Consider the following 15730-nt stretch of genomic DNA (forward strand, 5'->3'; position numbering starts at 1 on the left):
CAGAAAAACATGATTGCATCATAATCGAACTGTCAGAGGCAAAACAACAGTCTGTAATTATTATTTTGAGTGTAGCTTGTTTCTTCAGTGAAACCTGCCTTTGGCATTGATATAGTTTTGACTCACACTGTTGAACACGATGTACCCAGCCACTGGCTCGCAACATGCTAAACACAGAGTCTAATTACTTCCCTAGCTAAATGCACAACTTACACACCAGACAGGTTTGAAGGAAACACTGAAGACAAACTTCCATTTAATCTTTTTTATTAGAAAAAACAAATACAAAACTTTGGCAAGATTGGGAATCAACAACTGCATTTGTATAAAAAACATTCGAGTTTTTTTTCAGTGCGTGCCACTGAAGTTGCACAGCTGACCCTGAAGACTTCTCTGATACTCCTTGAGTTTTTTTGGAAGTTGAGGAGAAAACAAAATCCTCGAGTCAGTTTTTGGAATGTTCCTCGTCTCTTACATTTCAGTGGCATCTCCAGCTTTTAAGGCTCGACCCTACGGCACCGAGGCATCTGGCACCCATCACAACTTCAGTCTACATGGCTTAGAGGTCTCCATCTTGTCCTCCTCTTATTTAGCAGCTGGGAGAGCCCATCTCCGAGCCTTGTGCAGTTTATTTCACAAGCAAACTGTAACATCTTATTTATTCACTGTGCTGAATTAAACTACCACAGGTATTCTTCCACTTCAGTGCTTTGAGCCTTGCATTAACACAACACTTGCTCTTGGAATTCACGCACAGACAATCTGACCATTTTTGTTCTTTCGGAATACATTCAGCTGTATCCACCTTGGAGAGAACGACTCCCTGAAACTTTCATGCAATCTTTAATTGCAGATAATTAAGGCATACATATTTTCCCTTTTACATATTATGACCTGCATGCATAGAATACATCTACATCTTCTCATTTGACTTGTCTGCTCCACCATCACAACTCTAGATACAGTATGTGCTTGAGTAACAGTAGACATCATCGCAGGTACACTACTGTTGAGTCACACAATGCAGGTTGTTAAAATCTACTCTGTTGCCAGGCAAAGGAAGGTAGGAAACTAAAGACAAAAATTGCACTTCTCTCTCAACACCACTCAAAGATGACAATGTGCTTCTAAACATGTCAACTTAACAAACTTTTCAAACATTTGAATACCAGGTGTAACTCCAACTTTCCACCTGATAAGTATCAAGTGATCTTAACCCCCCCCAATGTGTCCCAAACAGCTTGAATTTCAAAAACCTCGTGGCATGAGGGAATCATTGATTGGGAGGTACTTGTAGCTCGCTTCGCCGGGAGCCAAAAATCACTTGGGGAGGACAGGAACTGATGCAGAGAAGCTGCTTCCCTCTCAGCAGAACAGGAAAGAAAGAGTCCACTTTGCTGGAGAGGAAAACCAAGTGGCAGCTCCTCCACTCACATCCAGTTCCTGTGAGCTCCGTCTCCTGACCTCTCTGTGGCGCTCCAGTCCGTCTCCATAACACTGGCAGGGACCAGGCTCTATTCATCAGAGAAGTAATCCAAGAGAAGACAAATCTCTTGATTTGTTTCAATAATTAAGCTGCTTGATGCTCAGGCAGGGCTCGTGGTTCAACATGTCATGCAGCGAGGTCTCATGTTGAAGGGCTGAGGGTTGGGGTCAATCTGTGGGTAGGAAATAGAAAAAAGACACGTGAGATGAAGGTTAAGTAAGCAGATAAATTCAGTGTATCCCCGAGCAAAACACTCTCAGCTGTGATACATCCAGCCTACGTTCAGGATACACCCCCAGATTTGTTTTCATGTCGTTATACTGTTATACAACTCAGCTGTGATCTGAAGGGTTTCTATCCACACACAAAGAAATCTTCCCTGGAAGCTGAAACGTGTGCCAATCCAACTAAGTAAGCAGTCAGTGTACGCCAGTGTTCCTTCCAGCATCTGGTAACTCACCTCGCTGTACACTGGCGGAGGTCGGAAGCGAAACTCTTGGACAAAAGCCATGAGCGGTCGCTCCAGAATCCCACTCAGGTCTTCGGCCGGTTGCGGGACCACCGTGTTGTTGCGCTGCTCGGCCTCTTCCTCGGTCACCACAGAGCTGTAATCCGGAGGAGCTGCGGGGAAACGAGGCAGGATTAGTCCACTGGTCTGACTCAACAGAACAGCAAAGGTCCAACCACTGAGCAGCTGAGTCATCACTGCAGTTAAAACTCTTAAAATCCACATAACATTTAACACTAACAAACAGTGAATTAATCCAATATGAATCTCTGCTGAAACAAAACCCGTTTGTTTGTACACATTGGCACATGACCCCTGTATTATTTTGGCAGTCGGTGATTATAGAAATAAAAAGAGGGAACAGGCCCACAAACTGATCGAGAGGCTCTTCCAAAGCAATAAAGTTCGATGGGAATAAAATCCATCAGCATGCAGAAATATGGTGGCTGATATTCCTGCTTTGTTTGCGTCAGAAAAATAAACAAACGATCGTGTTCCTGCTCATCTACAAATCTTTGTCTATCAATCAGTGCAGCATTACAGGACACTTACGCTCAGGCTGCTCGGGGATGGCCATGCGAAGCCACTCTATGTTGACGCTGTACTGGCTGCTGACGCTGGACGTCCGGCTGCCGAAGGGATGGAGGGGGATGGTGCCTATAACGAGCGGCAGCTCCAGACACAGCTTGGATGTCCCAGGAACGTCAACACAAACCTGGTGGGAGGAAAGGAGGAGAACTTTTAGATACTTGTGAAAAGTGCAGATTTAACAACAGCGGCGATGTGCATGCAAAGAAGGAATGAGACGTAAAGCAGCTGCTCACCTTGAGCATGTACTCCACTTTGATGATGCGGCACTTCAGGATGGACGGACCCACAGGTGGGATCTTGATGGCGCGGCCGTGCCACGTCTCCCGACATTTGGCACCCACAATGTCACCACACAGCGTGGCCACCACCGAGCGCTTCTGCTTCATGGTGCCGCGAGCGATGAAGGTCTGTGTCTGAGTGATGTAGGCTTTGGGCACGATTGATCGGGAGGTAGAGTTGTCAAACTCCGCAAAGACGGGTATCACCTCACCTGTGAAGAGAGAGATCTGTTAGGAAATGCAGACGCTTCTTAACGGGCCGACAAAGATGGTGTTTGTAGAAGAAAATCTGGACTCACCTGGTGTGTAGCCTTTGCGGTCGATCTTTGCAGTTACAGACACCTGTCCAAAGTTGCGGTACCACGCCCGTGCCATCTTGTCCTTTGTACCAGCCTGTGGCGCCTACAAATTATAAAACTGAATGAGCAGGTGCCTCAAAACATCCAGAACACCATGAAGTGCGTAGTGACACAATCATGAAGTGTGAGGGCTGAGCTGCTCACCAGTAAGGCTGGTGTGTTAATGTCGATGGGCTCAATGACCGTAAACTCCTTCTTTATTTTCTTGACAGTGGCCCACGGCCTGTGAAGCTTAACTTTAACCCAGTAACGGATGCTGCCATGTTTCCCCTCGAAGGAGGTGACCAGCGTCTCTTCTGGTAGCTGGAAGCTGAATGGAAATTCATGTTTGCCGGCGGGAAGGACTGTCACTTCATCGTTATCTTAAGGGAGGAGAGGAAAAACAAATGTAAGTTTCAGGGAATTCATTTCTTGTTTGGTTATAAGTTAATTTGATTTCTTTAACTATACACAGTGAGTGTAAATAAATCCCTAGATTGACCATTCTGCATAGCATACAGTCATATATAACTGTTATAATGCAATCAACTCGGCACAATGAGATAACATTTCCTTATCTTGAATGTGACTGATTATCTGATTTCTTGTATGGTGATTCATAACATAGCAAATTGCTACTTCTGAAGAAGATAAAAAAGAAGAAGTCCTGGTAAAACTGTGCAGCATAACAACTTGTGAAAACTCAAAAACTCGAGTATTCTTTAGAAGAAGCCCAACATAGATCAAATTGGCTTCTTAAAAACAAGCTAGACTCTTGCTGAAATGGAAATCTCCCGTCTTTCTCTGCAATCACATGCTCTCTGCTTGCTCAGAGGGGCGGTTCCTGCTCCATTGTGCTGACTGAGAACATGTTTTCCTCAAGCTATATTGTACAGCCTGTCTTAACTGCTGTTTTTCTCTCTCTTTTGCTGCACAGGTTCAGGAACCTTTCGCATTTAACAGACTCCATTTGTTTTGTGTCCCTTTTGTTAGCTGGATGCTCCAATTTAATTTATACAACAATTCTGTCACTCTTCATGGGTTGAGTGAGTTGTAATAAGCAGATCTATTTAGTGCACACAACCTTTTTTTCAAACACCGCAGATCAAACTGATGTGCATTGTATGTGTTTTTAGAGTGAACAGAGGACCAAGTCAAGCAGTGAAACTGAAGTCAGCAGGAAAACAACATAAAATGGACAAAGACCGAGCTGTGAATTTCCTGTCTGCACTTTAAACCAAAACAGCTCCGTGCCCCAATGAATGAAGACAGAAACCTGAGGCGCTCCCCCTCCCCACAAGACAGGAGAAAAATAACCCAGGATTTGCCTCAAATGAGGTAGAAAGTCTGAGGTCAGCACTGTATTTTCAATAGATATTTCCACAATGAGAATATCTTGTGAAAACAGCTGTTTACAGCATGTTTGTTCTCTTCCTTTACAGTTCGTATCAAGTTAAAACCAAAACTAAAACTTCTCACAAAAACTTCTTCCCAAGAACTGCTTTTGTAAATTAATAACTAGATGTCTGGGTGTTTGTCGTGTGTATTTGTTTAATCTGCATATTCACGTTCCTCTTTAAGGAAGTAAAAGTGAAAGAAAAAAAAAAGAGAGATTTAAGAAAGTTACAATTTCTTAAAAAGCTTCTCATAAAATAATGCCAACTTCAATTTGACCATTGTTTCATTCACCAAGTTTTAGACGGTGCAGTCCATGTTGCAGCTACATTTAAGTACACGTTTATAAATCAAGTAATAACCAATAAAAAAAAAAAAGTATAAAACAACTGACTGAAGGGCCATTGCCAAAAACAAATTTATATTAATTCGACTGTTACACAACCAGAAAAAGCAGAACTATTTCCATCATCCGTTTAACTCTCATGCTGCCTGATGAAAACAACACGATTCCCTGTTTACAGACGGACAACAAGCCCAGTGTCCCCAGACAAACAAGCCACTTTCACTATTGTTTAACCGCTCGGTATCTGGTCAATGAGAGGACGGAGGTTCTGTTCCTTTGACTGAAGTTTGCAGACATAATGATGAACCGTCTCCCACCACCCTGGTTGCGGAGAGACTGACCTGCCTGCAGCAGCACCTCTCTGCGGTTCAAGTACTCCACTTCGTCGCTGTAGTTCTGGGTGTACGCGGTGCTGGAGCCGGCGGACCGGGACTCTGTCCAGTGCACTTTAGCGAAACCCTCGGCGTGAAGCTTCATGGAGTCCACCCGACTCTCCCCGGACAGCACCAGGACCACCCGTCCGGACACCACGTCCCCGCTGCTGAACACCGGAGGACAGTCCACCTCCGGGGAGTCGAACACGATGTCAAACTTTTTCAACTTGTCGAAAATCATTTTTGCAGGGTTGTTTTGTTTTTTTCTAGTCCTGTGAGGGATTCCTTTAGTCTTGCTCCTCAGCGTGTTTAGGTCTGCAGGAGTGGATCTTGGGGCTGTCGATATCTCGTGTTGTCTTGTTTAAAGCTCAAACTGCTCAGCACTTTCCAACTAGCCCTATTTGGAGACTGAGAAAGTGGGCGGAGTCTCCGATTTTATTACGTAAGGCCTCAGGAGAGGGTTGAAGTCTGGGCGATGCTGCCTTCAGGAACTCCTCTTTGACACCGACTTTTTAGTACTTCACTTGTAAATAAGTCGACGCTCCAGTTGTGTCTTTATATGATCAAATATTAACAACAAAACTCATAATGGAGCTTTCAAATAGTGAATAGAAGACAGGTTGAAGTTTCCAGAATTACAACAACACGCTGCATTGAGTGTCAACAGGGCTAAACTGTGGTGTGTCAAGTCTGCCACTCCAACTACAAACTAGTTTGACATACATTTTTGGACAAAAGCAGTTTTCTATGGCTGTTGTTTTTTTGTTTTGTTTTTTTGAGGAGCTTTATCATTTACAAGTTTACTTCCTGGTGTAGGAGGAAAAAAAACAGTGGCACAACCATCAAAACATGTCCGGACAAATGCTCACAGCTGGCCCAGGTTATGATGTCAGACTTTATAAAAAAAAAAAAGAAAGAAAATTCCACCACGATGAAAATGAAAGTAAAAGCTCAGTGACAGTCACCCACATTTTGACTTGCATCACGTAAAACTACCCACTTCCTCAGGTCTGTTTATCACTTTGTGCGCAGCGCTTGTTATAAAAACCACATTTTCAGACCAAACTTGAAGGCAGCATCATAAACATGCAGACTGGGTGTGGAGGCAGCATTGACGAAAACAGGGCCTGGTGATGATTGATGGTTACAGGTTCCTAGAAGAAAACAGGCTTACTGAGCATGCCTCAGTCAAGCAGAGCTCTTCCCTGCACAGCTCAGGGGAAAATAGCTTCATTCTGGACCAAAGCTGTTTACTCCACTTCTTCCATGTCATTTTGACCATACTGTTACATAGCCCGCGCATGAAAAAAGACACAGCTATGCACAAGAGTATGCAACTTATTCCATCAAACCCCCTGCTGAAAAACAACTCCAGTCATTCAATCTTCAGGAATAAAGTTACCCATCAAGCTATAACAGGAAAACAACAAATAAGTGTACAAAGAAAAGTTTTGCAACATCTGAGTCACGTGCATGAATTATATCATCCAAGTAGGCTTTTCTTTACAAATCAAATTCACTTCCAACAAGTCAAAACAAAGCCATCTCTGAGCAGAACAATTCTTTAAAACTAAGCCCTAATCAATCATTTAATCTACCACTGCCTCATTCTTAATCCAGGTTTCTTTCTCTCCATTTAAATGTAAAGCCTTAAGACACAAATCAATTTCGGTCTGTGAAAAACAAAGTTGTTTACTCCTTTGTTCCCCTGGATGAGGAGTTTGCTCTCCACTGCCACCAGCTGGCTCACTGACCAACTTGGTGCAGACAGCTGCACAGACTGTTAGGATGCTTTTGCAGCATGCACTGGGCCAGACATCAGGGAAAAGTTGTAAAATAGAATATGGCAAAAGTAAAATAGTGGAGTTTCTGAAGGGATCTGTCCAGCTGAGTCTCCCTTGACCCAACCCAATTTGCATCAGCTTGTTAGTGTTTACTTAAAATACATTGGAGAAGTTCTGGTCTGGTGTGAAAGGAAGCCCTGCACGCCACCTGCTGGTGACCAGGAGCAGCACCTGACTCTATCAGGTCTTTCTGCCCCCACACTGATAAGAAGACCCAAGTGGTTCTTTGCACAGACTGATGTGCCTGATAATCACTCCTGCTGTGCAGACGACTCTGTATGATGACACTAATTGTGCCTGAAAACACATTTAGCAGTGCTGCACACTAAAGTAAATATAATTGTCCTTGTGAGCTCCTCTTTGTTTAGGCAAAGAGCTGCTGAGTACACAACACTGTAGTATGTAGGGCTTTAATGCTAATGTTTGTTTTGCAGAGCAAAGACGGGCTCAAGAAAACGTGATAACTTAGTGCTGTTTGCAAGAATAGCAAGGTTTCTTTCTAGTTTAAAACTTTTAAAACTGCAACAACTTTGAAAAAACAAAACAAATTGTCCAATAAAACTGACTCAAAGATCAAGTTCTGCTTTAGAAGATAAGAAAGGCAGGACATTTTGTTTATGAGAAAACGAATTGATAAGCGAGATAAAGACCTGCACAATATTGCAAAACGCATGAAGTGCAGCATGGGGGCGGGGCCAAGGGAAGCCACGTGTTGTTTTCCTTGTTGCCACAGTGACACAGCCTGCCAGCTCCCCACCCCTTCCTCCTTCCTTCCTCCTTCCTCCTGTCTTTAACTTTCTCCTTATTTCTTGCTGCTGCTCCGAGCTAAATAAAACCCAAAACAACATCCTTATTTCTACATTTTAGTTTTATATTTACTGCTGTGCTCAGTTACTCGTCTGTGCAAATTTACTGTGTCAAAAACAATTTAAAAACCTGATTCTATTCCTGAAATGATTTGGGAATTATAACAGAAGGTTAGGGCTTTGCAAAAAGAATTAGCACTGTTATTTCCTGGACAGACTCTGCAGATAGCATTACGGACTGTCAGTCATCGAGACGTTTAAAGGACAAATCATTAATCTACTGATGGCAGTGTAGCTTCTGGTGCAAGTAATAGTCTAAAGGGCAGAAAACAAATTGCACGTACTTTTTTTTTTTTTACAAAACTATCACCACAGAAGCATATTTCCATAGGATATGTTTTCTTCTTTGTGGTTTTATTTGGTTTTTAATTTCATTATTAAATTGCATATTTACATTTTATGACTTGTATTTATATTTGCCATCTTTAAAATACTTCATCACTAAAACTGGTTGGACATTCGGCATTTTTTATTTGCTATATTGAATTTTAAGATATCTTTATTGTATTAGTATTGGGCATTCATGATATTGCAATTGATGTCTGATATTTTGTTTTTAGGTAAAAAAAAACAAAGATTTGCTCGCACCATCTCATAACATTGTCAAAATAATGTTTTGGCACAGGAATTTAAAAAAAGTTATAAAGCTGCAAAGTTGTGGCTCTCGTAACTGCCAAATAATACTCTCAATATTTCTAACCTTTATTAATTAATATGACAAAAAACTGGCGGATAATCACTAATTGAAATTTTAGCCTTTAAAGTTCAGCATCTCAGTTAATGGGAGATGTGTTACTTTTTGATGAAAGGTAGGCAGCATATTAATATCGACACACAAGTGCAACTTTAACCGCATTACATTCATGATGAAGCTGCTCCAGCAGGAAATGAAAGGAAACGCTGATTGAAATTAGATTTTAAATTCAACTCTTTGCAGCTTGTTGCAACAACACTAATTCTGCTTTTATCTGAGACTACATCTGGTATTGTGCTAGAAGAGGGAGCCAAAACCAACTACAGAGCTTCTAATGAAACATTAACCACTGTCTGCAGTTTATTTACTCAGCTACTATGGCCTATATTCTCTGCCTCTCAGATTTTAAACTGTGGTGCCGTCCACACTGCGGGAATTTCACACATCAGTATTGTAACCTGTACAACACGGTGCTCTGTAAACCAGTTGTGTTTATTTGGCCTCAGCACAAACGGATTTGTGTTTAATGTAAAATATTCTGTTGTCTGGCAGATGCATCTGGGCTCTCTCCAAGGTTTCCATGCAACACACTTGGCCCAGGTTGCTTCATTTTGCAAACTGCAGTGTATACAAGACACAGTGGCAAGCAGCTAGCACACGACAAAGCAGATCAGCAGTTTTACATCTCATTATTCAGAACAACGGAGAACATTTTCATCCATCAGCTGCAATACATAGAGTCACTATGTTCATATACAGTGGTACGAAAAAGTGTTTGCCCCCTTCCTGATTTCCAAATTTTTTGCATGTCTGTCACACTTAAATGTTTCAGATCATCAAACAAATTTAAATATTAGTCAAAGATAACACAAGTAAACACAAAATGCAGTTTTTAAATGAAGGTTTTTATTATTAAGAGAGAAAAAAAAATCCAAACCCACATGGCCCTGTGTGAAAAAGTATTTGCCCCCTCCTGTTAAAACATAACTTAACTGTGGTTTATCACACCTGAGTTCAATTTCTCTAGCCACACCCAGGCCTGATTACTGCCACACCTGTTCTCAATCAAGAAATCACTTAAATAGGACTTGCCTGACAAAGTGAAGTAGACCAAAAGATCCTCAGAAGCTAGACATCATGCCGAGATCCAAAGAAATTCAGGAACAAATGAGAAAGAAAGTAATTGAGATCTATCAGTCTGGAAAAGGTTATAAAGCCATTTCTAAAGCTTTGGGACTCCAGCGAACCACAGTGAGAGCCATTATCCACAAATGGAGAAAACATGGAACAGTGGTGAACCTTCCCAGGAGTGGCCGACCGGCCAAAATTACCCCAAGAGCGCAGCGACGACTCATCCGAGAGGTCACAAGAGACCCCACAACAACATCCAAAGAACTGCAGGCCTCACTTGCCTCAGTTAAGGTCAGTGTTCATGACTCCACCATAAGAAAGAGACTCGGCAAAAATGGCCCGCATGGCAGAGTGCCAAGACGAAAACCACCGCTGAGCAAAAAGAACATTAAGGCTCGTCTCATTTTTGCCAGAAAACATCTTGATGATCCCCAAGACTTTTGGAAAAATACTCTGTGGACTGACGAGACAAAAGTTGAACTTTTTGGAAGGTGTGTGTCCCGTTACATCTGGCGTAAAAGTAACACCGCATTTCAGAAAAAGAACATCACACCAACAGTAAAATATGGTGGTGGTAATGTGATGGTCTGGGGCTGTTTTGCTGCTTCAGGACCTGGAAGACTTGCTGTGATAAATAGAACCATGAATTCTACCGTCTACCAAAAAATCCTGAAGGAGAATGTCCGGCCGTCTGTTCGTGACCTCAAGCTGAAGCCAACTTGGGTTCTGCAGCAGGACAATGATCCAAAACACACCAGCAAGTCCACCTCTGAATGGCTGAAGAAAAACAAAATGAAGACTTTGGAGTGGCCTAGTCAAAGTCCTGATCTGAATCCTATTGAGATGCTGTGGCATGACCTTAAAAAGGCGGTTCGTGCTGGAAAACCCTCCAATGTGGCTGAATTACAACAACTCTGCAAAGATGAGTGGGCCAACATTCCTCCACAGTGCTGTAAAAGACTCATTGCAAGTTGTCGCTTGATTGCAGTTGTTGCTGCTAAGGGTGGCCCAACCAGTTATTAGGTTTAGGGGGCAAAACACTTTTTCACACAGGGCCATGTGGGTTTGGATTTTTTTTTCTCCCTTAATAATAAAAACCTTCATTTAAAAACTGCATTTTGTGTTTACTTGTGTTATCTTTGACTAATATTTAAATTTGTTTGATGATCTGAAACATTTAAGTGTGACAAACATGCAAAAAATAAGAAATCAGGAAGGGGGCAAACACTTTTTCACACCACTGTATATCCCAACAAAGCTTCAAACTATGGATTATATTTTAGACAAAAACTTTGTTTGTGATGCATTAACTGGAGTTACAGTAGTCCAGTGGTACTTTCTTCTATTTTTGGTCCCCTGTTGTGCTTGTTTCGTATTATACTAGTCCCACGTTTAAGTGTCTCCCCTGAATAAGCACTATTAGAAGTAATTTATTTTGTTAAATTATAACCAAGAATGACTATGGTAACAAATTAACTACAAAACGTGCAAAACACTATATGGGAAGTGTATAATCAAGATTCATTGTGTGTTTGTGAGACAACAGAATCATGGAAACAAAGGAAATGGTGCTTGGTATTTAAAATGTATTTAAAATTGAAGGTGCAACTATAATTCACCTGGGTGTGGTTATTCTTTAGACAAACTGTTGAATAAACACTTTATTAATACAATATTTATAATTACACAATTACTTCTGCAGTTTTCACCACTGACCTCGGATCAGATGCTGTCTCTTCCTGAAGTAGGTGATCTTGGCGGTGTAGTCATTATAGACAGAGTTCATGCCGCGGTTCTCCAGCCAGTGTGCCATGGCCACCCCTCTGCCCTGCACCTTCATGGAGTGCACCCTGGTGTCCCTGCGGAGCTCCAGGACCACCAGGCCGGACACCACCTCCCCTCCGGTGAACGCTGCATCAGGCGGACCATCCAGCTCCAGGTTGAAAGACTTTATGGAGTTCAGCGTCATTCCTGCAAGAGAAGAGGGAAGAACAGTACATAAAGACACTTTTTGACAAGGCTGAGGGGTAAACAAACAAACAAACATGGTTTACAGTCATATTATAAGTGTGTGTAGAACTGGTTTTCAGGTGGTGAAAAGAAATTCAGCAAAGAGCCAAAGCCAGCTAGAGGCATAAATGACAATGTGTAATGATGATGATGATGATGATGTTGCTATGTGTATAGGGATCCTGTGGACACCAAGGGACCGTAACACAGGCAAATTACACACATATGATAGTATGAGATAGATTAAAAATGTTTTGTACTTTCCATTAAATAGGAGCTGTAGCTCTCTGTTTTCTCTGAGAGCATTTATTTTTAGGGTGGGGTTGGGTGGATCTTCTTAGGGTCTCAGCCAAGTGGCTACTGTAGGCTGGTTTTGTTTTTCTAAAGGCTTAATGAAAACATGGTGTTGTATTTTACATTTTAATGTTCATATTTAGATTGGCTTTTGAACACAACTTAGCAAACGGTTGGTTACTAAAAACAACAATTGTGTACACTGAGCTGTTTGTCTTACATATGTATGCATTCAGGTGCAGTCTATTTCAACAATACTACAAACATATCATTGTTCTCTATGCTGAAACTGTTTCACTATGAGTGGTGTGAATATTTGTTGTGTGCATTGACACGCGCACAAATATGAGGTCAAAAACCCGAAAATAACAGCAATTCTACATAACAATATGTAAATAATAACAACTGACTTGTGATTATTTTTTTTTTCCACCGGGGACAAGCAGCCCTGTTAAAGCAGGTCGGTGATTATTTTCTGTGTGTCTGCTAATTTATTTATTTTATTTTCTAGTATGCAGCCGGTGCCTGTCAATTTTTATAAACGATGAGGACAGTTCGCATCCATTCAGGGTTGAGAACCGGGACTACGTTTTATTAAAGCAGTTGTCGTGACCGTTCAGCCGGTGCTTAAAAGAGTTCAAACTCACCGACAGGACCGGATCGACGCGGTGGTCTTGAACGAAGGCGACGTTTAACTCGGGGGACGAACACTCCGAGTTCACACCGACTGAGTGCACAATGGAAGCCCGGGCTTTATAAACGGTGGCAGGTCTCAACGCCCAGAAACACGGCGGCTTTCCTGTCCACCAATGACAGAGAGTACATGTTCCTCACGCCCGCCCACTTTGCCCCCGGGAGGAGGAAGACCGCGTGGAGTGGGCTGCCTGTAGGTCAAGTGAGGCAGATTCACAAGGTGATTTTTCCATCTATACGTTCAGATGTAAACTGTGTGAACCATGTATAACCCAAGGGATGTGTTGTCTTTTTGCTTTTATTTTGAAGGCCGTGAGTCTTTTTCAGGTGAAGGTGCAATATGTCAGATTAAAGTCCTGTTTTATTATACCACTTTGGACCTTAATAGGCGATAGTCAAGTCACTGATGCGTCTAGTCTGCCCTCAATCTGACTGTCAAGAGTTTCTGCAAGTTAGTTCAATTTTTTTGTTTGCTTTGACCTGCCATCAAATAGAAACTGGCTTTTTATAAAGTTAAAGTTAAATTTTATGGATCCATAACCTGGTGAATGGACAAAAAAAAAAAATTGGGGTTCGTTTAAGCCTGTAGTTTATGTTTATGCTTAGCTCTGCTTTTAGAAAGATCATAAACAGCCAAAGTAACCACATAAAAACGGCATCTAGAATGTATTTCTAAACATTATTATTATTCACTGCACAAAAGATCCGTTCTGAATTGTCCAAATAGGTCAAAATGCCTGGTTTGTTTGCTGAATAAAATGATCCCAGTTTGCTGGATAGCTAGATAACGAGTTATTTGAGTTAGTTAGATATTCTAACTGGTCTGAACCACAAATTAACAAACAGCTAATTTAATATGTCAACACTGCCAGTAACGTCATACAAGTAGTTGACTTTGTAAGATATTGCTATATAGCCAATGTCAGCATTACAGCTGTGTAGCAGTCTGGAAAAAAAATGTGAGTTCAGTATCATGCTTCATTCTTTTACTCACTAAGAGCTGTAGTCAGATGTGGAAAGTGACACTGATATTAAGTTTTGTTTTGCCTCTGTTTTATTAATAATTTTAACCAGTGTTAATAATTCTAACAGCGTTACAATATGCTGCATGTTCTTCCTCCAATGTTGAACTGAGGGACCTGATGCAACAGTGACTCACTATCACCTCAGGAGGTGCAGGTGCAGGACGGGCCTACCTGGTTAGCATGCATGTCTTTGACCTAAAGTCATAACTGCTTCAGCTTTTTCTTCTATTATTGCTGTTGGTCTTACTATATTGTATCTTTAATATTTGTTCTTTTATTTGGTCAATGCTCATTAAATCACTTACATTTCCTCTTTATAAATACAAAAAGAACAGAATTGAATTGTTTAACAATTTCACAATAACGAAAAGTGAAGACAAATAATAAATAAATAAATAAAGTGCCACCCCTACTAAAATAAGAAAATATTATTATTATTATTAATAATCAATCAATTAATTAAATAAGACATTTTAGAAGAGAATCGCATTCGTAAAAGGTGGTGTCCTTGTTTAGCTTTGTTTAGTCTTGTCCCTCAGCAGTTGAAAGAGTCAGTCACATGTCCACCGACATGTTGACCTAAACTTTAGGTTAATGTTTATGACATGATCATGTTACTGGTGCAGCTGCTTTTGTAAAACTTCTTTCAGTATCAGACTTTTTCAGGAGTTCATCAGTTAATATTAACATTTCATGAAATGAATCGATCAAATCAGAGAAATAAGCAAACTTGTGGCTTTCTTGTGGCCTTGTGTTCTTATCATCTGTTGTATCAATACAATATCCACACAGAACTTCTGCATGTATTATTGTGGTCAAGAAATTTGTGTGTTTTGTGTTCAAATCAGCCAGTCAGGTGCGCTTCAGAGGCGTGTCCTTGGCACACATTTCACTGTCCTAAATAGAAATTTCCTGTATATTTGGCACGTTTCTTGGTCCTTCAAACAAACTATCCATTCTGGAGTTAGATCTAGTATGACACTGTGTTGTTGCTCTCTACCTCTTGGACTCAAATGTGAGCTTGTTGGCCAGCAAACATTGCAGCCTCTACCTAGACTGCTGCCTTTTACGAGGTTGATGAACTCCTGATTCTGTATATTTACATTTACTTGCCTGCATGCCAACTTTTTTATCAGCTGAGCCTGCATCTCAGGGTCAAGGCTGTGTTATTGCTACAACATAGATTGTTTTTATGGAGTTTTGTAGCCAGTCAAGCTTGAAGGAGGGGATGAGGAGTTTTTTGCGAAACAGACGGTAACCATCTTCATCACTTGACAGTGTAAACACAGTGGAAGTAGGACAGTCAAGTTTGAGGGCTGCTTCGCCTGCCTAAATCCGATAGGTGAGGCTGAGGGTTTATGTTTAAGCCACCTAACTGCTAAAGCTGCACTTGCACACTGCTTCAACATTTCACATTGTACTGGGTAAAAGTTTATTTACTCATCAACCCTGCAAAAATGATGAGAATTCTTCTGCAGTTCATTGAAAAACACACACCACAGAGAGATGATGGGACTGGGTGGCTTTGGTTGAAGGTACGCTTTGAATTTAAAGGATTTATCATTTCTAAAGAGTCACCAGGGTTAAAGGTTCACACGTGAAGCGAATGGCACACTTACTAGGGGTTGCTGAAAACAAACAGTAGTTCAGGGAGTTCACTATACACGGCCTTTTTTTTTTTTTTTAAATCACAAGATGCTATGTGAAAACAGTCTCAGTTAAGTTACTTATTAAAAATATTTTTAAGACAAGGCTTAACAAATTACAAACCGTTTTAGTTCATTAATAACCACACGTTCTCTCTTTCAAGCCTTTTGTCATGAAGGACAATCTGACACATGAAGGACGTATACTGTA

At 41.2% G+C, this 15730-nt stretch overlaps 1 protein-coding gene across 2 annotated transcripts; it reads right to left on the reverse strand.

The window, feature by feature from the left end:
• Positions 1 to 250: 250 nt before the first annotated feature.
• On the reverse strand, positions 251 to 12869 carry arrdc2 (arrestin domain containing 2). 2 transcript variants are annotated; one of them, XM_069153303.1, is made up of 8 exons: positions 12803 to 12869; positions 11568 to 11822; positions 3367 to 3584; positions 3163 to 3265; positions 2819 to 3075; positions 2547 to 2709; positions 1947 to 2107; positions 251 to 1658 (listed from the first exon to the last, which is right to left on the reverse strand). In XM_069153303.1, the coding sequence occupies exons 2-8, from the start codon at positions 11818 to 11820 to the stop codon at positions 1605 to 1607; spliced, it is 1209 nt and encodes a 402-aa protein (XP_069009404.1). In that variant the 5' UTR covers positions 11821 to 11822; positions 12803 to 12869; the 3' UTR covers positions 251 to 1604. The 2 variants fall into 2 exon arrangements, with proteins under 2 accessions (XP_069009404.1, XP_069009403.1); XM_069153302.1 differs by lacking the exons at positions 11568 to 11822; positions 12803 to 12869 and adding an exon at positions 5284 to 5769.
• Positions 12870 to 15730: the final 2861 nt, after the last annotated feature.

Source organism: Embiotoca jacksoni, unplaced genomic scaffold (genome assembly GCF_022577435.1).
Source record: "Embiotoca jacksoni isolate LCO1_2020_lvr unplaced genomic scaffold, fEmbJac1.0.p SCAF_19, whole genome shotgun sequence".
NCBI classification, from domain to species: Eukaryota; Metazoa; Chordata; class Actinopteri; family Embiotocidae; genus Embiotoca; species Embiotoca jacksoni.